The sequence below is a fragment of the Eschrichtius robustus genome, chromosome 3 (genome assembly GCF_028021215.1).
Source record: "Eschrichtius robustus isolate mEscRob2 chromosome 3, mEscRob2.pri, whole genome shotgun sequence".
NCBI lineage: Eukaryota > Metazoa > Chordata > Mammalia > Artiodactyla > Eschrichtiidae > Eschrichtius > Eschrichtius robustus.
Window position 1 is genome coordinate 6,454,735 of NC_090826.1, and position 23,104 is coordinate 6,477,838.

At 58.4% G+C, this 23,104-nt stretch overlaps 1 protein-coding gene across 6 annotated transcripts in view; it reads right to left on the bottom strand.

Annotated features, from left to right (window-relative positions):
* Positions 1 to 7,173: 7,173 nt before the first annotated feature.
* RERE (arginine-glutamic acid dipeptide repeats) overlaps positions 7,174 to 23,104 on the bottom strand; it is a 419,954-nt gene continuing 404,023 nt past the window's right edge. For 5 of the 6 annotated variants that reach the window (XM_068538818.1, XM_068538815.1, XM_068538816.1 and 2 more), the window contains 11 exons: positions 17,716 to 17,878; positions 16,618 to 16,710; positions 15,902 to 16,101; positions 14,964 to 15,125; positions 14,456 to 14,569; positions 12,870 to 14,188; positions 12,558 to 12,774; positions 11,545 to 12,268; positions 10,811 to 10,957; positions 10,135 to 10,315; positions 7,174 to 9,824 (listed from right to left, as the gene is read on the bottom strand). In XM_068538818.1, coding sequence (XP_068394919.1) covers positions 9,791 to 9,824; positions 10,135 to 10,315; positions 10,811 to 10,957; positions 11,545 to 12,268; positions 12,558 to 12,774; positions 12,870 to 14,188; positions 14,456 to 14,569; positions 14,964 to 15,125; positions 15,902 to 16,101; positions 16,618 to 16,710; positions 17,716 to 17,878 — 3,354 coding nt within the window. In that variant the 3' untranslated portion in view covers positions 7,174 to 9,790. The remainder of the gene's footprint in view (positions 9,825 to 10,134; positions 10,316 to 10,810; positions 10,958 to 11,544; positions 12,269 to 12,557; positions 12,775 to 12,869; positions 14,189 to 14,455; positions 14,570 to 14,963; positions 15,126 to 15,901; positions 16,102 to 16,617; positions 16,711 to 17,715; positions 17,879 to 23,104) is intronic. The other variant, XM_068538817.1, reaches the window with a different exon arrangement.

Genomic DNA, 23,104 nt, shown 5'->3' on the forward strand with positions numbered 1-23,104 from the left:
AATGCTTTGGGGTCAGAAGACCTCACACCCATTCAGTCACTCATTTATTCATTCATTCATTCTCCCATCCATCCATTCATCCACACATCTATCCATCCATCCATCCATCCATCCACCCATCCATCCATCCACCCATCCACCCATCTATCCATCCATCCATCCATCCATCCACCCATCCACCCATCTATCCATCCATCCATCCATCCATCCACCCTATAGATACTCATCAAGTGCCCTGGGAGTGGCAGGCCGTGGTAGGTGCTGGGGACCCAACTGTGAGCAACAAGGCTCTGCCCTCATGGAGCTGATGTGACAGGAGGAGAGACAGACAATACACTGATTTCTAGGCCTGAGAATGAGGCCAAGTGCTGGGAAGAACACGAGCAGGGTAGGAGGATGGGTGATGGGGTCGGGAGAGAGCTATTCTAGGGAGAATGGGGTTGGTGTGTTCAAGGGACCAAAAGCTCAGATTGTGAAATGCCCCGTAAGGTGGGAACTGCAGAAGGTGGAGCCGATGGCCCTGGTGAACGCCCATCCTGCCCTTGGACTTTACTCGCCCACCCGTGCCCACCATCTTCCAGTGCTCGTTTATGGACCTGGATGAGCCTCCGACTTCCTGAGGGGGTCGAGATCCTTCGCCACGGGGCTTCTCGCCATCTTCCATCAGTGGACACCGCGAGCTGGCTGGGCCCCTTCCTGGTGCACCCCGGCGGGTCCTTTCCCCGTACTGTGCACGCCGAGCAGGGAGGGGTGTGCCCACGCACCGTCGTACCCCCTGCACTGGGCCCTGGTCACTCATACCCTCACTGCACGGTCCCGATGTTTGGGGGACACACAGGACACACTGACCACAAGGCCCAAACAAGCAACAGGGGTCCTGGCCCCTTGCCAGCCCCTGAGGAGAGTCTGGTTTATAGGCAGCTAACGTGTCCCACCATCTTGTCCTGACCAGTTAGGGAGAGTTGGGTGCAAAAACCACAACCCTCTGCAGGGGACTTTGGCCACCTCCCCACATGGGCCACAGCTTTCTCACCTCGTCCACGCTTCCCCCAGACCCGCCTCAGCCACTGTCTGCTGCCCTCCTGGAGCTGAGGGGGCTCCTGTGGGGTCCCTGGGATCCAGGCCCTTCCTCCCTGCCCCCTCCCTGGTCCACGAGCTCGTGTCCGTCTTCCACCCTGTGCTGGGGGAGCTGTAAACAGGTCTGAGCCCCTCTCCTCCCTCTTAACACCTTCCGTAGCTCCCCAGAGCCTAAGAAACCAGGTCTAAGCTACTCACGCCCAACCTGGGCCCCGCCCATCTCCCTGAGGCCACCACCCTCCGTGCAACTGCAACCACCCAGCCCTCTTCAACCACAGACAGACTCTCCGTGGGTGAAGTCCTTCTACCTCTTTCCTGCCCATCGATTTCCGACTCATCAACTAAGATCCGTCTAAAACTCCACCTCCTCTGAGCAGCCTGCCCTGCTTGAGATCAGTGAGGCCTTTCCCCATGGACTCACTGGGTAAATATCATGTCATTTTTACCCTTCGTGGTCACGAGGTTAAGTGAGGCAGGTCTCATCATCCCCGCTCTATGTGTAGGTGAAGCACAGAGAGGTTCGGTGACTTTTTAAAGTCACACAGCCCCTTTGGGCCTCCTTAAGTCCCATGCTTTCTCTGGGACCCCAGACTCATCCTCCCCACATTTATATTGCTTTAGAAGGCCTTTGGATTTTCTAGAAAACGTGGTGTTCAATGGCTGTCCTTGGCCTGGGCTGTTTTTGCCTAGAATCGTCAAATCTGCAAGAAAGATGAGCAATGGGAGGCCCCTTCTCACTCTTGGCTTGCTGAACCCTGGGCACTCTTCCTAGAACTTTCTACGTAAACGAAGAACCCTTTCTCACGAGGGAAGAGTTGTCGTCAGCCTCTTTTTCCTAAGAATCCACTCTGAGTCAGGCGCTGTTCGGGACCAGTGGGCTGAGCAGAGCATCGGGCCGGCTCCAAACAGCTGCCCTGACCTTCCGGTCTGTCCGCAGCAGGTGGCCGTGGACACAACCCCAGGATCCAAATCAGGAGGCCCGGGACTCACCAAGAGCCACAGCCGTTTGACTTCCACATCTCAGAGGACCACTCTCTTGACTTAAAACTCGAGCCGTGATGACGGTAATGAGAGGGACGGCTGCTCGCCCGTGGGGGGCTAAGTACATCTCCTCCCTCTGCTGGGAAGGAGGACCTGGGCCCTGAGACGAGCACTAAGTGCTAGCCCAGCTCCCACAGGGTCATGCGCCCGCCCCGCAAGCCTGACCCCCGGCCTGCCTCTGAGCCCCCCGGGCCCTTCCCGTGGCCTTGGCTGCCCACCCTCCTGCCTGGCCGTGGCCTCCTGGGTCTTGCTCCCTGGAAGTCCGCCTCGAGGCAGCACGGGGTTCCATCCGTGGACAGAGGACGGGGAGGGAGACCTTTGCTCTGTGGTCCCGGCATGAGACTAAAACAAAGACCACTGAAAACAAGACAAGGACCATGCCACGCATCTTGAATCCACACCTGACCTTCCCTTCCGTGAACTTGAAGGTCAACCCTGTTCCTTGAGGCTCCTCGGGAGGGAGCACGCTGGCCCCTGAGCCACGCCATCCATGGCACTGAGAACCCAGGGTGAAACCACAGCCATCATCGGGTTGATTTCTGGATTCCGAGGCTGTGGACGAGCCCCGGGCCATGGGCTGGGATACGGGGCCTGGGTGACGGGGTGTCCCCACACCCATCACACCACAGGTTTCTAGGGAACGGAGCTGGCTTCCCTGGGATCTGCCAGAACAGACAGAAGCGCCCTGGCTTCTTCCTGCTCTCAGGCGTGTTTGTGTGCTGTGCCCTCTTCCTGGCTGTGAGGTCGAGGGCACTGAGAAGCCTCCAGCTGGAAGACTTGGAGGAGAGGAGCAGGTGTCCTGTGCTGGGGGCACACTCGGGGCACCCAGGGCAGCAGTAGCTCAGGGGGACTTTTCAGGGCTGGGGGATCCTGGGGCCACGATGCTTGGAAATCATCCGGGCTGAGGGTGCATCGTGGGTCCATCGAAGATGGTATTACCGAGGGCCTGCTGTGTACTAGCTAGCACGGGGGCGAGAGCGTCTGTCCCTCGCTGTAACATCCACGCCTGGGCAGTGCCCACCCCACCCCACCTGCAGCCCCCAGGCCCCTTCTCGGCCATCGCTCGCCCCTGCTCCAGCCGTGACCTGTTCCAGTTGCCCTTTGCCCAGAACACCCCGCCCCTTCATCTCCAACCCCCACCCCCCACCCCGCCTCCAGGAAACGTCAGTTCTTTTGCAAAATACTCGTGGTACCCACACGCCTCTCCCCTGATCGTCTCAGCCGTGGGGTGGGGTCGGGGGCTGGGGGAACCCTGACTGTTCTCTGCAGCCTAAGCTGCAGATGTCGCGGGGTTGGGGGGTGGGGGGCGCTGGTGGAAACAGAGGGATGGCGCCTGGGCTATGGAGACACTGCCACCTGGTGGCCAGGACTGGGTATGTCAGTGAGGACCGAGTTTCACATCTGCTCTGGGGCAGGACCTGCAGCAGAGCCCATGCAACGAATAAGGGGAGTGGAGGGGACCCGGGAGTGACAAGCAGTGGTCAGGTACACAGAAGAGACTGGCCCTAAGACAGTCTGCCGGCCTCAGGGATCCTCCCTGGGCCAAAAGGGGCTGCTAAGAAGTGCCTTTATTAAAGTGATTTTTTTTTTTTTTTTTTTCTTGGCTGCGGTGGGTCTTCGTTGCTGCGCGCGGGCTTTTTCTCTAGTTGCGTCGAGCGGGGGCTACTTTTCGTTGTGGAGCACGGGCTCTAGGCGCGCGGGCTTCAGTAGTTGCAGCACGCGGGCTCAGTAGTTGTGGTGCGCGGGCTTAGTTGCTCCGCGGCATGTGTCCCCTGCATTGGCAGGCGGATTCTTAACCACTGCACCACCAGGGACGTGCCCTAAAGTGCTATTTTTAATCTCATTCGCGGCACTGGCTGTCCACACCTGAGGGGTTCACCGGAGGTCACTGTCGTAAAGCGGCTGTCCCCTCCTCACCCAAAACTCTTTGCCCAGGACTGGAGCCAGAGGGTCTGTGAGATCCTGGAGCGGGCATAGCTGGGGGGTGGGGTGCGGGACTAAGAAAATTGACGGGGAGGGAGGGGTCACTCCAGGAGCCACAGCAGAGGGGCCAGATCCCCGGCTGGGGCTAAAGGCACTTCTAGCTGCTCACCCGCGCCTGTAACTCAGCAGCACACTTGCACAGTGCACCAAGGCCACTTCCTCTGCGGGGCCTGTTCATTCATCCAGCAAACGTGAAAGGAGCACGCGCCTCCCCCCACTCTGCAACGTGGTCCAGGAACGAGGTGCCCAGGTAGGGGGGCAACGGGGTGCCCGTGGAAGCACAGAGCTGGGTCGGGCCGATGCAGGGGCAGCTTCTTCAGCCTGGGGGCCCCGACAGACCAAGAGGAAACAGTTACACACGGTGGGGAATCTCGCTGAAGCAGCTGAGAGCCCTGCGAGGACCCGGGGAAAGGACCCCTCGGATACTGAGCCCCCCGAGGGCCCACAGCGCAGGACAGAGAACCCAGTGAGGGCGGGCGAGTCCCAGGGGAAAGGCCGGGCTGCTCCGTCCACAACAACGGTTAACTGCAGCCCCGCCAGGCCCAACCCCGAGCGCCAGGACTCCAGTGACGGCCCACTCGAGCCTGTAGCCGCAACGAGCCCAGCTGGACGGCCACGTGCAGCAGCTGCCTACCCCGCAGGCTCATCTGGCTGACCCTCCCTGGGAGGAGGCAGGGAGGCCGAGGGCCCCCATCGCTCAGTGCCCCCACAGGCCCCTGGGAAGGACCTGCTCAGGGCTCCAGTGCAGGACAGACCCACGCACTGGTCTGGGGGCCCCTTCGCTTGACCCCGGGTGTCTGGGTAACCGGTCCTGTTTTGGTTCCATAGCTCTGAGTTCAGGAACACGCCTGCACCGACAGGGTTAGCCACGAGAGGCTGAGGGTGGTATCGGGGGTCTGTGTTGGTGCCCTCCCACCGCCCTGGGTCTCGCCGTGTGGGCAGAGCAGGGATCGTAAGGCCTGAGGTTGGCAAAGGGCTCGCGGCTCGGATGCAGGGTCCCCGAGGTGTGTCCAGGCAGAAGCACGCGGCCCTGGCCCTCCCTCAGCAGCTGTTTCGTGTCCACGATTGCACAGCTGTGCACGCAGCCCTGGAATTTGATGTCTTCTCGGAAGGTCATTGCTGATCTCTCTGCTGTGTATCCTCGCCCTGCAGATAACTGGCCTTGACTTACCCAGGTGGTGCCTAAGTGATGTGCCCCGTTCACCTGAACTTACCACGGACAAGGACCCATGTGGCAGCCGTGAACCCAGCCCTGCCAAGTGCCACTTTGAGTCCACGCTGCAGGGAACCAGAGGGGCTGAGCCACCGTGCCCAGGCCGAGGGTCCGTCCACCCACAGGGCCAAGGGGCAGGAGGGGCAGGAGGGGCCAGCTTGTCTGGGAAGCAACAGAGCCGAGACCCTGGCTGGGGGCACAGCCGTGAGACATCAGACCCTTCCTCTCGGGCTCACGGATCCGTTGCAGCGGGCCCTCTGCCTCAGAATGGGTGCACGGCAAGGTGGGGACAATGGCCACAGGTGTCCACACCTGACAAACTACTACAACCTGTGCAGCCCTGATGAGGGTCTTTTCTGAGGCATAAATCTACGTCTCCATTTACAGACACTGATGTCTCATCATTCAACCTTCTTTAAATTTCTACTTTGTAAATCTATACCTACTGAAAACTTCAGCTTCATAAAGAGCACGGTCTACGTAAGAGACAGCCCTATACGCTACTGATACCATGTATAGCATAGATAACTAATAAGGACCTACTGTACAGCTCAGGGAACTCTATTCAGTGCTCTGTGGTGACCTAAATGGGAAGGAAATCCAAATAAGAGGGGAGATATGTATATGCACAGCAGATTCACTTTGCTGTACGGCAGAAACTAACACAACATCGTGAAGCAACTATATTCCAATAAAAATTTAAAGAAAGAAAAAAAGAGACCAGCAGAGGTGGCGCCTGGATTCCACCCACTCACCCCGCTGCCCCATCCCACTTTCTCATCCGTGACCCATGACAACAGTCACATGTGCCTCCCATGACGCCTGCAGGGCCCTCACTTTGTTCCCCCAACTACCCAAACTGTCCAGCAGGGCTCCTGCCGTTGGAGGGCACGGAAGCGTCTCTAGGGCCAATTGATGGGTATGCCACCTGGGCCCTTCCGGTTGGCCAAGCTTTCTCATGCCCTAAATTAGGTGGTGGCCGACACGTGCCGTTCCCCAGGCCTTCACCACAGGCGGACGGACCCTGCCTGGTTTGAAGATCGTTTACTAACAATAAGCACTCGGGGTTGGCTCACGCTCCATCATCACGGCCAGATCCCAGATAAAAAGGCGGGCCTATAAATTTCCAACGACAGTCTTGAAGCTTCAGGAAATGCCCCGAACCCAACCTGGTGACTGCTGCCCCCTCGTGGCCACACGCACACCCTGCAGGTCACCCGGTGCACTGTCAGTGGGCAAGATTCCCCCGTGGGGCTTGGGGGCATCCTCAACCTGGAGGGCGCCTCCAGCTGCTGAAGGCGGGCTGGGGGTACCGGCAGGCCTCGGCGAGAGGCGGAGAGGGGACAGGCAGGAGGAGCGGCCAGGAGCAGGAGGCCACTGTCCTGGCTGGTGGCTCAGACCTCTCCTCAGCAGAGAAGGAGCCACAGGCCCACGCGCCTCGGAGGGTGCCCACAAATTAGAGGTGCAGGACGAACGGCAGGGGGAGCAGTGAGGAGGGGGTGCTCTGGTCCCAACGCCATCACCCCCGTCGATGAACGCCCATTCATCAATGCCCACGGATGGGCACTGAATGCCCATTGCCTGGGGAGCCACTGCACGTCCTGACTGTCCCGAGTCAGCAGGTTGAAGCCTCCCCCCGAGGGCGGTGTACCCGCCAGAGAGCCCCTTCCCCCCAGACGGTGCAGATGGGGCTCTCTGGAAGCTGTTTCGGAGGGTAAGCAGTGTGCTGGCAACGCGGAGAACCAAACCATCCCCCTGCCCCTCCGCACCCGGGGGGACCCAGGTCGGGACGACGGCCAATACGCCTCCCCCGCCCACCCCAGGGATGAGACGCAGTCCACCGGAGAACACGCAGCTGCTGTAGTGTAGCTTGTTTTTATTTATGTCCACAAATATTTCAAAAAAATTACAAAATACTCAAATGGAGAGAACACAGAAGTCACAATTTCTGGGTGTCTACTCTGTTTACACTGTGTTATCTCATGGCAAACTACTCATATATACATTTAGCTTCAAGATATATATAAACGTAGCAAATCAGAATGTACACTCCGCCCTGCTGCTGCTGCAGCGAAGTGAAGCTCAACCCGACGACAGTGAACAAGATACACATAAAACACGGAAAAGCAAAACAACTCCAAACGAAGGGAGGAAACCCAAAAGGAGACCAAGGGGTGGGGCTTCAAAGACACCGTGAAGGTCTGGGGCCTCTGGGGCCTCCGACACACGCCGCAGTTGACCAGGTGAGGGTTTCGGGTTGTGGGTTTTTAAATGGAAGAATCTCAGTGCTTCACCTGGGGACGTGGGGAGAAAACCAAAACCTAAGGAGAAAACGCCTTCAGACAGTTTTCAAGTACAGACTTCCAAGTACTTCAGCTCTCTCTCTTCTTTGGAAATGGACGACGGAGAGAGGAGAGAAAGGAGGGTAACTGAGCGGGAGGCGTCACGTTCCACCGAAAGGGAGAAGAGCAGGCGGGGGCTTCCGTGCAGGAGCCGGAAGGAAGGGGCCCAGCGCGGAGGCCGCAGAGCGCGAGCCCGCCCTGATGGCACGTCACTAGCCCCGGGGACACAAACGCCCCTGGCCAACGTGGCCACCCAAGCGATGACAAAGTGTTCATCTGAGCTTGCCTCCCCCCAAGGAGCTAAAGTTAAGGCAGAAATGGAATGAGAGAAAACGAAAGAAAAAACCTACGAACATTTTCAACAGACAAAACCATCCTCTATCTGTCCCAACGGAAACCGAACGTGGTTTTAGAGGACACTGGAAATGCCCTTGAGGCAAGTGTGAATCCGGAACCTGAATCTGAGCTATCGCCTGCTGGTTTCTGGGTCAAAGCGCCAGCCTCTCGTCCCGCCCCCTCTGTGGCTCCGGTCCTGGACGCGCTCCACGTCCACTGACCCCCAGGCGGGAACTCCGCGCACCACGGCAGAGAGAGCCCCCGAGAGGCTGAGAGAAGAGGAACAGAAAAGGTCACGTCCTGGCAGAAAGCGTGATCAACAGGTGCAGAATGTCCTCCCAACTTCCCCACCCTCTGCTCTGGAGAAAGTGCAGCACGCCGGCAACTCAGAAAGCCGAGGCGGGCTCTCTGGGCCACCTGCTCCCAGGTGGAGCTGCCTCTCACTCCACGTCCACAGCTGTGACCCCCGTCCTGCTTCCGGGAGGAAGAGCGGGACGCCAAGTGTCTTCCTGTCCGACGTGGGTCCCTGTTCCTGGGGTAACACAGAGGCCGCCACCCGCAGCCGAACCAACTCCGGGATCTCCCTCACTCCAAAGCAGCCTCGGGCCGTGGCAAGGATGGCCTGGCCTCACCACAAGAAGATCCAAACGACGACACGCACGAAAAAGCAGATTTCTAACAGATCCCTTTGGCAAGCGTATGTGCTGAGTAACTTGCAGGGAATCGTTTTCTTGGATTTTCTAGAATGCTTATGAAATTGTCCAAGTATTACAAAAGGCAGTTCATTCAGAACAATCAAATGCGTGTGCAGAGAAATCTATAAGGAAATCTACAATCTGACACACAGACTCATGTGCTTTCGATCCCTCAGAGACAGAATGGGGGACATTTAACTCCTGCGCTCCTGGTGCAAGATGAGAGGTTCAAGCTAACAGATGTCTGCACCGCTGGCAAAGCACAAGCTGGGAACAGACAGAAGTGAAAACCAAAGCAGCACAACAAAGAAACGGTTTGTAACACTGTCCCTGCAAACCCCTGGCTGCTCCCTGCTGCGCCCAAACCTAGTCCCAAGCTTTTGCCCGTTTGTATCTAGTAACGCCCATCTGTTCCCTTTAATTAAAGGGATAATTATATATAACTTTTTATTAAAAAATCAACTCTGTATTCTGTCAACAGCTGGTAGGAATTCACAATTAGTGACATGGCTGGAAAAAATAGATCAGAATAGTAGTTTGTGGAAGAAAAAAAAGGCTGTTCTAAAATTATTTATTTACAGACGTAAAAAGCCATGCGCAGAACTTCCTCAAATTATGAAGATTTCCTACAATGTATTAAAATAAAAGATTTTTTAAAAATTACAGCTCTTGGATTCCAAACTCATACTCTGCCTCTCTGCAAACCTTGTGGGTTTTGGAACACACGCGACTGAGTGTGTCTGCACGCACAGTGAAGGGTGTGAACTGGATTCTAGCACCTACTGAAGAAATCAAGGAAGGAAAAGAAAACTAAAGCCAAACCCCAAGATTGCAGGGGAGTTTTCTGAATGTTCAGTCCAGTCCAGGCCTCACTAAGTTTCTGGGGGACTGTCATGCAGGGAGACCCAAACCAGTCTCAAGGAATCCTCTCTACAAACGAACACTAGTATGCTGATACGTTTTTAGTTGTGGGGTTTTTAAATATATAAAGAAATCTTTAGAAGATATTCTTTTTGCTTTTGCAGCTCCTATTGTATGTAAAAAGTCCTGCTTCTCCCCCAAGAATTGGGGTTTCCACAGACAGCACTAACAAATAAATTAACTCATAACTGCTTGTCACCTTCCTTCTTCAGTCGACTGGAAAAGAGGGGGGGAAAAAAAAACAAAACGGAAGAAGTAATCAGCGTCAGGCCTGGGTAGGCCTGCAGCTGGAGGGCCCGGATGCCCCGGGCGGCCTCCACACCGCTGACCCCCGCCCTGTCTCCCCTCCTCAAGACGGCTCCACAGGAGGCCCAAGAGGCCGGGGGTGGGGGGGGTGTGGAGCCGAGGGGGAGGAGTCCGGCGTTCGTCGACACGGGGCGGGGCAGAGTGTGGGTGCAGCCGGGAGGGGCGGGAGGGGGTCGGGGAGGTGGGAGCCTGGCCTCCCTCCCAGCCCCTCCCGCCTCACCTGTAATAGTCTTCCTGACTTGGGAGGTGGCCACCATGCATGTGCGGGTGTCCGTGCAGCCACTGCTGCTCCATGGCCAGCCTCTGCAGCTCCGCTGACTGGGCGTGCATGGCCTGCAGTTGGTGGGCCGCCGACATGGGGGGTGGGATGGCCCCAGGCAAGTCTCGGGGGTAGGGGGTGCCTGCCAAACACAGAACAGCCTCTGAGACAGAAAAGCCAGGATGAGGCCGGAAGGAGCTCAGATCAGGAGGGAGCCTCCCAAAGGGACGGGCAAGAGGCCACCTCGCCGGCAGGGAGCACCGGAGCAGAACCCCCGCCCAGCCCCCACCCGCCCGCAAGAGAGAAGTGCGGCTCCCGGACCCCACCCTGCCCCTGGGCCCCGTCCTCCTCAGCCTGCTGACTGGTCCTCACAGAGGCCTGCCCTCAGCCCTCCTTCGAATTCGGCACCTCTGCTATCTCTTCCCTGCCCGCCATCGTCCCGGCTCCTGATACACGTTTACACCCCTGACCCCCAGCTCCCTGGGGACAGGGGTCTGCCTGCCTTGTTCCCAAGTAGCCTCCCAACACTCAGGAGGTATGTGCTGAATACATGAATACATGAATGAATGGGGACGTCGCACAGACCACCACCCCAGCTCTGCCCTGGACCCCACCCCTTCCCCAGGCGCGCTCTCACCAAAAACTGGATGGCGAAGCATCTCGTGCTCATGTGGGGGCTGTCCAAGCAGAGGGCTGGGGAGGGTGCCAGGGGGATAGGGAAAGCGAGCCAGGTGCGGGCCAGCGGCCAGGGGGTCAACCAGCGGGTGAACTGGGCCTGCTGAACCTAGGAAAAGTGGCAGAAGTGCACGTGCAGGCGGCGCAGGGCTCTGGGCGGTCTCTCGCCGTTTGCCCTCTTGGCGGCAACTCCCAGGGACCTGCTCCTCTCCACAGCTGGCTTCTGGTCACCAGGGCCACCAGCAACCCCGACCCAAAGTAGCTGTCGCCCTCCGCGGCCTCCCCGCCCCTACAGCGGAGCTCTGGAGAGCCGCAAAGTGAAGAGCTGGCTACGGCTTTCCTCCTCCTCCTCCTCCTCCTCAGCGCGCCCACAGGCAGAGCCTCCCCAACCTCGTTTCGTCCAGGACCCTGGATCAGCAGAGCCCGCCTGGCCGACTGCCCCAGGCCCTCCCGTGCCTTCAGGTCCACAGGAACCCGAGGGCCGCTCCAGCCCTGCCCCAGCCAGCGTCCCTCCTCCCAGCTCGCTGGACTGGCACCCTCCCCAGGGCTGCCTCCCGGGCCCTTCACCCCCAGGACCCGAAGGCGGCCAGCAGAGCAGGCGCTGCCGGACGGGGGCTCGCTAAGCCCCGCCCTCCGCAGACCTCTCGGCCGCGCCCCCTGGCCCGTCCTCTGCCCTTGGCTCCCTGGAGCCCCCACCTTGGTGGAGAGGGTCCTGCTGGTGGAGGTGGAGGTGCGAGTGGATGTGCGAGTGCTGGTGGTGGTGCGGGGTCACGTTGAACATCTGCAGCCGCGCCAGGGGATCGCTGGTCAGCGAGGCCATGCGCTCGGCGTGGATGCGCTCGGCCGCCAGTCTGTCCGGGTAGCTCATTTCGGGCCGCAGCTGGGGGCCCGCCAGGGCCAGTCTCTCCCTCTCCAAGGGGTTCAGGCCAGGGTGGAAAGACGCGAAAGGGTGGGGGCCGGCGGCGGGGGGGATGGTGAGGGCGCCGTGCCGGGCGAAGTGCTCCATGGGGTTGGCGGCCGGGTGCAGGGGGTCGAGCTCCGGGGGCTTCACCTCGAAGCCCGGCTTCATCCGCTCCCGCAGCTCGCGCTCCCGGATCTCGCGCTCGCGGAGCTCCCGCTCGCGGAGCTCCCGCTCGCGGATGGTGGGGTCGACGTTGTAGAGGCCGGGCATGTGGTAGGCCAGCAGCGGGTCGGTGGGGTTGAGGGGCACGTAGAAGGGGTGGTTACGGTTGGTGGGCGACATGACGTGGGGCCGGGCGTACTCGCTCAGAGTCCGGAGGGCCGGCGTGTCGGGCCCGATGTACGGGGGCACGGCCGCGATGGTGGTGGGCGGGGGCTCGAAGGAGGGCCGCATATGGCCGGGACCACCGAGCTGGGGGTCGCCGAGGCGGCCTTCGTGCGCCGAGCTGGAGGCCTTCTGCTAAAGGAAAAGAGGCTGTGAGGACTGGGCGCGCCCAGCCGCTGGCCCAGCCAACTGGGTCCCCCCGCGCCCCAGACCCAGACCCAGACCCAGACCCAGACCCGGCCCAGCCGAGGTCCGGGCCCTGCAGGGGCGGGGCACCCGGGGCCCGGATGGGTCCGCGCATCTGGGACGCAGAGGTAAGGCGGGCGGCTGCTGCGAGGACGCCAGGCGGTGGCGGCCCACCCCCGAGGCGAGCGTGGGGACCAGCCCTCGGGAGCCCTCCGCGCAGGCTGCCCGTCCGACTCACGGCCGCTCGCTCCGCCTCCCGCTCCCGCTCGCGCTCGCGCTCCTTCTCCTTCTCCTTCTCGCGCTCCCGCTCCTCGCGTGCTTTCTGCTCGGCCTCCCGCTTGGCCTTCTCCACGGCCTCCTCCCTCTTCTTGGCCAGCTTGGATCCCGCCAGAGGCATGAAGTACAGGTCTGTCCGCGCACAGGAGTTGTAACCCCGGTCCAGGTGTTTGTAGAACCTGAAAAAGCCCCGTGTCTCGCTGGGGTCCCTGCCGAGGCCCCAGGTGCCCAGCTGTCCCTGCCCCGGACGTGCCCGGTTCCCGGGGACCCATACCTGGCCGACTGGCTGGCGTGGCTGGGGGTGTCCACCACGGTGGGCTCAGGGGACGGGCTGCGAGGCGGGGGAGGGGGGCTCTCGGGCTCCTCAGCTTCGTCCAGGGCCTCTTCCTTGACCTGGACGGTGGGGAGCGGGCAGGCTGTCCCCCCAGCTACGCTGCCTCCCGCAGCGACGGGGGCAGAGCAGGGTGGCTGGGCCGAGGGGCCAGGCCCCGCCGGGGGCGTGGAGGTGGAGGGGCAAGTCGGAGGGGTGATGGGAGGAGGGCCCGCAGGGGCAAAGGGGTGCTGGGCGAACGGGGGCTGGGAGGGCACCTGGTGGAGGCCCGCAGCGGGGTGGGAGGTAGGGGCCAGGCTCTGGCTCTGGGTCAGCACGGGGGGCTGGGCGGGGGAGGAGGGCAGAGGCTGGCTCTGGGGCATGAGCTGCAGGGGAGGGGGGTGGGCCGAGGGCGGGTGGTGCGTGGACAGGGAGCTCAGGGGCTTCAGGGCCGGAGGGGGCGGGAGGTTGGCGTTCATGGAGAAGGGCGAGGGCCCCGAGAGGTGAGGCGGGTGCTTGTGGGCCTGGGGCGCTGGCAGCTGGGGGATGGGTGTGGTGGGCGGGGGCTTGATGTGGGGCATGGCCAAGGGCGCGGGAGGCAGAGGCTGCTCCCGAGGGGGCTGTGGGGGCTGCAACGCCGACTGAGAGGCAGGCGGCTGCAGGGAGGCGTGAGGGTGGGCCGCCGCCTGGGAGGCCTGCGGAGGGAGGCCGAAGGGCTGCGGGGGGCCTGGGTGCTGCAGCAGCGGCCCGGCCTGGAGGCCGTGAGGGCCGGGCGGGCCCTGACCGTGCAGGGGGGGCTGGGGGTGGGGCGGGCCTGGGGTGGCGCCGGCCGGCCCGGTCAGCGGCTGCAGCGGGGGGTGCGGTGAGGGCAGCCGCTGTGGGTGCAGGGCGGGCGCCGGCTGGACGTGAGCGTGGGGAGCGGGAGCCGAGGGGGCCTGCGGCTGGCTGGGGGGCTGGGAGGTCGACGGGGAGCCCTGCGACGGGGCGGTGGCGGCGGGCGTGGGCCCTGGCGTGGGCGGCTGGGCGGTCCCCGGCGCGGCCGAGGAGGGAGCTGGAGCGGCCCCACCGGGAGCCTGCAAAGCCGGGGGCTGGGCCTGCAGCATCTGCTGCTGGGCCGAGGAGTCGGAGTCGCTCTCGTTGTCCTGGGGGCTGGGGATGCTGGGGGACGTGCTACGATTGTCCTGGTCGATGTCTTTGGGGTCGCTGCTGCCCTCATCGTTGACGCTGCGGCTGTCCGAGCTCTCTCCCTCGCCTTCGGACGGCGAGTTGGGCCGGCTGATCTCCTAAGGCCAGAGAGGGGAGGGCGGACGCTCTAGGGGGAGCTGGGGCGCCCTCTGCCCTGCCGCACAGTGAGGTTTGGCAGATGAGGCAGCACGCGTGGCTCCGGGGACCACGGGTCCTGCCCTGACCCGGCCAGTCTCGGGGGCCGCTCTCTAGGCCCCTCCCTGGGAGACGGGACACGACCTCCGCTCAGGGAGAATCTGGGCTGGGGCTTCTCGAGGGACATCAGCTTCCAGCTGTCGTCAGCGTGCCTCAGCCACAAACCTCACCTGGGTTTTTGTCTTCTTGGAGCTGGTCCTGTCGGCCTCATCCGTATCAGAGGCCACCTTCTCCCGCTGGCGCTTGGTGCTCTTGAGAGGGGACGAGGCTTCCTCCTTCACCTTCTGAGGTGGGAAAGCCCACAAGGAGACTCAGGCTGAGGGAGGATGGGCCAGCAGCCTCGGGGGGGGGGCGGGGTGACAACTGCTTGCTGACACCTGGCCCCCCGCATGCCACGCTCCATCCCCCAGAACAAGAAAGCTCTGGAAGGGGCCAGTGGACCCAGGAAGGAACAAGTATCTGGGGATAGGAAACTCAAGGCAGAGGTGGCCCCCAAAGGTCCGTGCTGGGAACCGCGTGGACCCCCATTCTCCAGGCCCCAGGCCAAGGCACTGCCGGTGCCCAGGAGGCTCCACGAATGACCGAGGGACACGGGGAAGCTGAGCACCGACTCCAGCAGCCGGGGTTTCAAGGGGAGGGTGGGGCCCAGCAGCCGCCACCACTGCCCCAGCACCTCACCTTGGCCGACTTCTTCACCGTCTCTGCTTTACTGTCGTTGCTGGAGGTGCTGGCAGCGCTGGGGGAGTTCCGGCCGCTGGAGCGGATGTCTTCATTGATGGGCGAGGTGCGACCATCAGGGCTGGCTGGCTGCTTCTTCCGACCACTGCGCAGTGTAGACATCTGCCCACCCCAACCGGAGGCTGGTGAGACCGGGCCCCAGTGCCCACACCGGCCACCTGAGCCCCGCTCCCAGGCAGGAGCCTCCAGAGCAGGTCCACCAACAGCCTCGCGTCAAATCCCAGCCCCTGGCCAACCACGGGGACCCCTGGCTGCACGGGGGTCACCACGGAGCGAAGGAAGGAGGGGTGAACGGGTGGGTTTACGTGGAAAAGAGAGCGAGTCTCAGTTTGCACCCGAAGCGCTCGTCTCCAGGTGAGGCGAGCCTGGCTGAGGGCAGAAGTCACGAGGGCGGCCCTACTCTGCGAATGCCCTCGAGGAACAGTTACACCCAAAGTCAGTTTTAAGTCACCTCACCCTTTGTTTGCTCCATGTTAACTGCCCGCTCCTCCCACCAGATCCAAACACACACACTTGCTGATTTCACCTGACAGGACGGAAGAGACGAGCTGTCAGATAACGCAGCTCAGCCCCTAAAACCACCAGGCCGTCGGCATGCTTCTGCAGAGCCACGGGGGCTCGGGGGAGACGGGGGGTACAGCAATTCACACTGGTCTACCAGCTCCCCAAGGAAGAGGCAAGGCAGGGAGAGAGCAGAGCGCTCTCCCCAGCCCCACAGGCAAAGCTCATTAGTGCCTCGGGCAAATCATTTCACCTTCGGGGGTCTGTTTCTCTACCCAAAACGAAACACACCTGCCATCCTCCTCCTGATGGGCGCAAGCCCCCAGCCTGCTAGGAACCTGGAGAAGTGGTCTGCCTGCCGGGCCACGGGGACTCACCGAGCCACGACTCCGCCGTGTCCTCATGCTATGTTTCCCACTGGGCCCATCGTCTTCCTCTTTCACAGGTTTGAACATAAATGGTGGGGGGTCCACGGGCTTCTCGATGGGGGGAAGCTCCCCGTATTTCTTGAAGTGAATGCGGCAGTCTGTACAGAGCAGGATGTTCTCCCGGCCCCCGTGGTGCCAGTCTTTGGAGGCTGTGAGAGGGAAGAGGGGCGGGGGTGCCGACCTCAACAACCAGCGCCCCTGGGGACAGACATCGGAGCAGGGAGGCCCTTCCATGGGCTCAGCTGACCCCGGCGTCACGAGAACCGTGCAGCGCTGGGCTTGGACAAACACCTGTCACCCAGACCACAGAGGTACTAGTGTCGCCCTGCTCTCCCCCTGGAACGGAGAGGACTTCAGGACTACCCACCACCCGCGCCTCATCTCAGGAGACCCAGGAAGAGCTGGCAGCAGGCTCCCAGGGAACACAGGCCCCGACCTCGAACAAGCCTGTCCTACCCACTGGCCGGCACTCCATCCTGAACGCTAACAGGAGAGTCAAGTAAAACAAAGATCTTCAACTTTCTAAGTAACCCTGAAGACAGTGCAAATGTCAAGTCAATGACTGCCCAGACAGGCCCCCAATCCGATCCCCCAAACACGCAGAACCGGCAGTGGCCGAGCCTGGCTGCTCCCGCGAGGGGCCCCTGCGCCCACGCCCCGCTTACTGGTGCTGAAGCAGTGGCGGCAGGCGTAGCCCTTCAGCTCCTGCTCGCTGTCCTCGCTGTCGAAGTCATCCTCACTGGCCGAGCTCAGGTCCACTGGGCATGGTGGGCACACAAGGGGTGGGGGGGACACCATCATGCTGGGCCAAGACTGGGACCGCCTGTCCCCTCTGACCTGCCCCAGGCTCTGAGCCAACAGTCAGAGTGGCCCAGCAGGCTGGGTGCGGCACTGTTCACAAAGGACCACTCTGAATTTCTCAGGCCCAGCCACCGGAACGAAGAGCTCGTGTATGAGGGGTGGTACCCAAGGGTCTGCCCTGCCACTCCGGGGCGGGGGGCTGCTGTCACGCCTCAATCCTGGGGTGGCTGGCACTGATGCCCACAGCTGGTGGACGTGAACAGGGCAAAGTGCACCTGCGACGCCCTCCCTGACATCCTGAGGAATTCCCTCTCCATCAAGCCGTAGCCCCTCCGGCCCTACTGGATTACTTCTTGTTTGCATGAGCGACATACGCGACCCTCAGGCTGAGTGCCCTGGGCCGGGGCAGAACCACAAGGCCCTACTCTAGTTTTCAGAGGTTAAGAAGGTGTGGGCTTCACTGTCATATCAGATTGCAAGTCACACGGGACCAAGAGAAGAATCCCAATAAAGTAGTAGGAAAAAGAAGAAAACGTTAATCTGATCGTACTGCAACCACAACGTTAAGTGCAGTACACCATCGGCTAAGGGAAAACGTCCTCTGAAGCCATCAATAACGCCTCAGGCCAAGGCCAAGACTTATATTTTTGTAAAAGATGATGTCGAGTTTAAGGAAAATCTAAATGTACGAATAGTTTGTAAAACTCTCCCTACCAAATCCCCCGAGTCAGTGAGACACTTAGGTCAGGCTTTGTACCACACACACACACACACACACACACACACACACACACACACACACACACACACACACACACACACACACACACACACACACACACACACACACACACACACACACACACACACACACACACACACGAGCTGTGCCAGGGACGCCCACGAAAGCAGGCCCACCCACAGCTGGGACACGTGGCTGCGTGTGCAAAGCCCCCACTTACAGAATTCACTGGACGGGGGTCTGGAGGGCGTGTTGACGGGCGTGGATGCAGTGCGGGTCTTAATCCTCCTGAACACGGCCTGCCTGCGGTGCCTGCGGTGAGCCCGGGAGCTGGCTGCTTCCGGGGTTTTCTTCCAGTAGTAATAGAAGGTGATCAGTTCTCCCTGCACGAAAGAAGGGCCGGCTGTGAGGGAAGCGCCCTCGCCCCAGCACTGCCTCTGGCGCCGGGAGCAGAGGCTGGCTTTACGACAGCTGTCCGGAGGCCTGGGCTCCCTCAAGACACACCTGCAGAGCTGCCAGGCCACCGGGGCCAGCCCCTTGGAGCGTTAACTTCTAGACATCAGGAACATTCATTTGCTCAACAGGTATCTGCTGGGTGCCTACTGTGTGCAGATGCCGCCACTGTTCTAAGCACTGGAGGTGCATCAATAAATCGCTGACAGAAAGGAAGACCCCTGCCCTCCAGCTGTGTGTGTGTGTGTGTGTGTGTGCGCGCGCGCGTGTGCATGGGTGCACACACAGAGGATGATCTCTTCACAGCGTTTCAGTGAATCCACACAGGGGCGACACGGAAATACCCGGCCAGTTAGACCATTCCAGAAACCAAAGCAAACAACTGAGGTGGCAGGAACTGGGGCCAGGAGGAAGGTCAGGAAGAACAGACCCCAAACCCAGGCAAACTGCTCTACAGCCGAATGCCCACCCCAGACAAGCCGGCACTGGGTGCTGAAGGCGAGACCGGGGGCTGGCGAAAAAGGTTAAGAGCGGACACAGCACACAGTGGCGCTGGGTGGAGATGAAAGGCCACGTGTCACCAGGTCAGTGTTGCAGGCCGAAGGAGCTCCTCGTTTCATGCATGGCCCAAAAGAACGGGAGGCAAGACATCTTTCTAAAAAACACAGCAAGTGGACATGAGTCCAAATTCAACTTGAAAAAAAAAAAAAAAAAAGCGTTTTTGGCACTCCCAGCCCCAAGGGGCTCAACGGGCACACTGTACGTGTACACACACCGGGGGGGGGGGGGGGGTGGGGGGGGGGTGGGACGGTCGTATGGTGTGTTCCACTAACCCTGGCTGACAAAAGACCGTTTTCTTAAAACAAACACCCCAAGATAAAGTGCCTCTACTTGGAATGTTTAAAAAACAGTTAAAACAGACTTCCCTGGTGGTGCAGTGGTTAAGAATCTGCCTGCCAATGCAGAGGACATGGGTTCGAGCCCTGGTCCGGGAAGATCCCACATGCCGCAGACCAACTAAGCCTGTGCGCCACAACTACTGAGCCTGCGCTCTAAAGCCTGCAAGCCACAACTACTGAGCCCTCGCGCCTAGAGCCCATACTCCGCAACAAGAGAAGCCACTGCAATGAGAAGCCTGCGCACTGCAATGAAGAGTAGCCGCCACTCACCACAACTAGAGAAAGCCTGTGTGCAGCAATGAAGACCCAACGCAGCCAAAAATAAATTAATTAAATAAATAAATTTATTTTTAAAAAAAACAGTTAAAACAGTGAGAGAGCCTCGACCACACTGATCTTCCCTAATTAAATCAATACCGTAGAAAGTCAGTTAACCTGACAGATGGTATCTTGGGACGTGTCCCTGGCAGGGGGGTGGCAGGGGGTGTGTGGTGGTGCGTCCCACATCTGAAGGTGGGAGCTACTTGGCCAAAGCCCACTCTGCCTCACAGAAGGCTCTCCGCCTTGTGAATGGAGGGGCCAAAAAAGAGAAGCGAAGATTCTGTCCTCCAGTGACCTGAGGTCTAGCTGGGAAGACCAGTGTTGAGGAGACTGAAAGAGACAGAGAAGCACAGGTACCACACGATGAACTCCTGGGACTGGTGGAGTGCCCAGTCAGATGAGGTTTCAGAGAACACACCCCTAGAAGGAATGGCCTGGGAACCCAACGGCAAGTAAGCTGGGAGAGGAGTGGGCAGATCTGAGGTGGGGAAATGGCTTCCGCAAAGCAGGTGACGCACGTGTGCTGAGTACTCACTACTGAGAGCTGGATTCTTTGTGCATTTTCTTTTTTTTTTTTTTTTTTTTTCTTTTTGGCCGCATTGGGTCCTTGTTGCTGCGCGTGGGCTTTCTGTAGTTGCGCCGAGCGGAGGCTACTCTTCGTTGCGGTGCGCGGGCTTCTCATTGAGGTGGCTTCTCTTGTTGCAGAGCATGGGCTCTAGGCACGTGGGCTTCAGTAGTTGTGGCATGTGTGCTCAGTAGTTGTGGCTTGCGGGCTCTAGAGAGCAGGCTCAGGAGTTGTGGCGCACGGGCTTAGCTGCTCGGCGGCACGTGGGATCTGCCTGGACCAGGACTCGAACCCATGTCCCCTGCATTGGCAGGCAGATTCTTAACCACTGCGCCACCCGGAAAGTCCCATCTCTGTGCATTTTCTAAGACACAGAACCACAGCTGTCATCAGACCCTTAAAGGATCTGTGATTCAAGGACTCCTGACCAGTTCCCACAAGGCTACAGCCTGTATCTCTTGGAGCTGTGGCTGTGCTTTAGTCTTTCCAAGCACCACTGAACGAAACGCTGGGGATTGCCAGTGTTTTAAGAGATGAAACACGACCCCAGGCCAAGGAGGCCAGGAACCAGCCAGCAAGGATGCTTCCCACCCCCTTTTCAGTTCCATGAGATGGTAACTGAACAACAAGGGAAAATGTAGGAATTGCCCTTGGATTTCTACCTTGTCTATTACATGCTAGACCACAAATGCAGGCTATATGATGGTCCTCATGGTGAGTGGAGTATCCTGAGCCCCTAAGGTTACGATCTAAGAAACCTCCCGGCTTCTGCCTCTTTACTTCCTACCTTCCTGACTTAGAAAGTCATTTATCTATACTGATCTTTTGCTGTTGGCGGGCTCAAACTCATAAATCCACTAGGAGATTAAGAGACCTGTGCTGACATAAAAGTGACCTGGTTCTGGTTTTCCTATGAGAAAACACAGAACAGAAGCCAAGGCAGGTCACTATCACCCTTCAAGCACTGTGTCAGAGTGGCATGCTTCTTCAGTTCAAAAGGGCAGCTGGTGCAGTAAAATATGGCCCAATCCCAGGGCTGGAAAAAAGAATGAGGAAATCCAAAGTGGTTCCTGTTCCTCCCACTTCTGCCTTTAGCTGAAGCTGTTTTAGGGGTCAAGGGTGACAGAGGCCTCGGAGGTAAGGGGAAATGTGAGGCTAGAGGAGGTGGAAGGAAACAAAAATGGGCGAGAAACCTGGAGGGGAGGCATGACCACCAGTGTCTCTGTCACACCTCGGTCTGACCTGAAGGCTGTGAACAAGAGCCGCCCTGACGTTTCTGCACAGCCCTGGTCCGTGTGCGCTACTGACTCACATGGTTATGAGGGATCCTTTCTATTTCTCACACGTGAATGTTCTGAAAGAGTTTCAAATGGTATCAAAAGATGGTATGGGGACTTCCCTGGTGGCGCAGTGGTTAAGAATCCGCCTGTCAATGCAGGGGACACGGGTTCGAGCCCTGGTCCGGGAAGATCCCACATGCTGCGGAGCAACTAAGCCCGTGCGCCACAACTACTGAAGCCCGCGCTCCGCAACAAGAAAAGCCACCGCAATGAGAAGCCCGCGCACCACGACGAAGAGTAGCGCCCGCTCGCCACAACTAGAGAAAGCCTGCACACAGCAACGAAGACCCAACGCAGCCAAAAATAAAATAAAGTAAAATAAAATAGAAACAGCTTTTAAACAAGGAGCCCGGAAAAGATTCCACCATCTGAGTACCAAGGATCAAAATGACCAAGTCTGAAGGACTGTTGACATTAAAATGAAAGAATATAAATTTCAAAATTCGGGAAGACAGGGGAGTGACGAGAAATCTCATACACTGCTGGTGGAAATGTAAAATGGTCAAACCACTTTGTAAAACTGGCAGTTCTTAGAAAGCCAAGTATGTACCATACGACCTAGCAAATGATTCGACTCTTAGGTGTTTACCCCAAAGGAATAAAAACATATGTGCACACGAAGACTTTTATACAAGTGTTCATTAAAACCTTACTCTTCATAGCCAAAAACTGGGAACAAGTCAAGGAGCCCCTCAACGGGAAAACGGATAAACATATTATGGTACACCCACTCACAAGAATACCACTTGGCAGTAAAAAGGAACAAACTACTGATGGATACAACCAATGGATGAATCTCAAAGACATCATGTTGAATGAAAGCAGCCAAACACCAAAGGGTACACACAGACTGTATGATTCCATTCTAGAAAAGACAAATCTGTAATCACAAAAAGCAAATGAGTGGTTGTCTGGAGTCTGGAGCATGAGGGGTAGGCAACGGAGATCTTTTGGGGTGATGGGGCTGGTTCTATAAATCGACGGTGGTGTTACATGGATGTATACAGTTGTCAAAACTCACTGAACTTGTGCACTTTAAGTGGATGCATTTTTATGATCTATATGGTATGCACACCATACATCGATGAGTTGACTAAAAAAAAAGAAAAAAATCCAGACCAGGTTTTATCAGCTGCCTCTCAACCACTGTAATGTCTAGGAAGGGATTAAACATTGGAATGGAGCAAATCCAGGAGGATTAGAAACAGTGTATTGGTGACTGCATGGGTGGCTAGGTCGTGAGCACAAACAAAAGAATATGTCGGGGAAAGCTTTCGTTCTACAAATAGGGAGTGAAGCAGCTCGAGGCCTCACCAGGAATGAAGTCAATTGAATTTTAATCAAACATGCATAGCGTGTGCAGTGGAGACCCACTGCACATAAATTCAGGGAACAAAAGCTGTTGCAGAAATCAATAGCTTACTGAAACATTAACACAGGCAATCACTGATCAAAAGGCAGCTCCACAAAGGCAGCCTTGCAAATGAGCTCCTGCTTGCGTTGCAAGCGCACATAGAGGCATAAACGCTGTTGACACAAATGGCCTGTAACGATCATTTTGTCCCCAGTGCTCGACGAACCTCATCCCGCAACAAGGCCTCACAGTCAACACAACCTCGCGTCTCGGGGCAGAACTGCGCACAGGCTCAAGGAACTAAACTGGTTTAGGTGCCTGGGCAAAGAAGCAAAGGAAGGGGCTGAAGTCATCTCTCAGAGAAAGCCGGCGCGCAGCAACAAAGACCCAACGCGGCCAAAAATAAACAAACAAACAAATAAATAAAATATATATACTAAAAGAAAGAATGGATAAACAACAAGGTCCTACTGTATAGCACAGGAGCTATATTCACTCTCCTGTGATGAAGCCTAATGGAAAAGAATATTAAAAAAAAAGAATGTCTGCACGTGTGTAACTGGGTCACTCTGCTGTACAGCAGAGATGGGCACAACACTGTAAATCAACTATACTTCAATTAAAAAAGCAAGATAATTTATTTTTCTGAAGTAAGATGAGCTACACGTCTTCTCTCT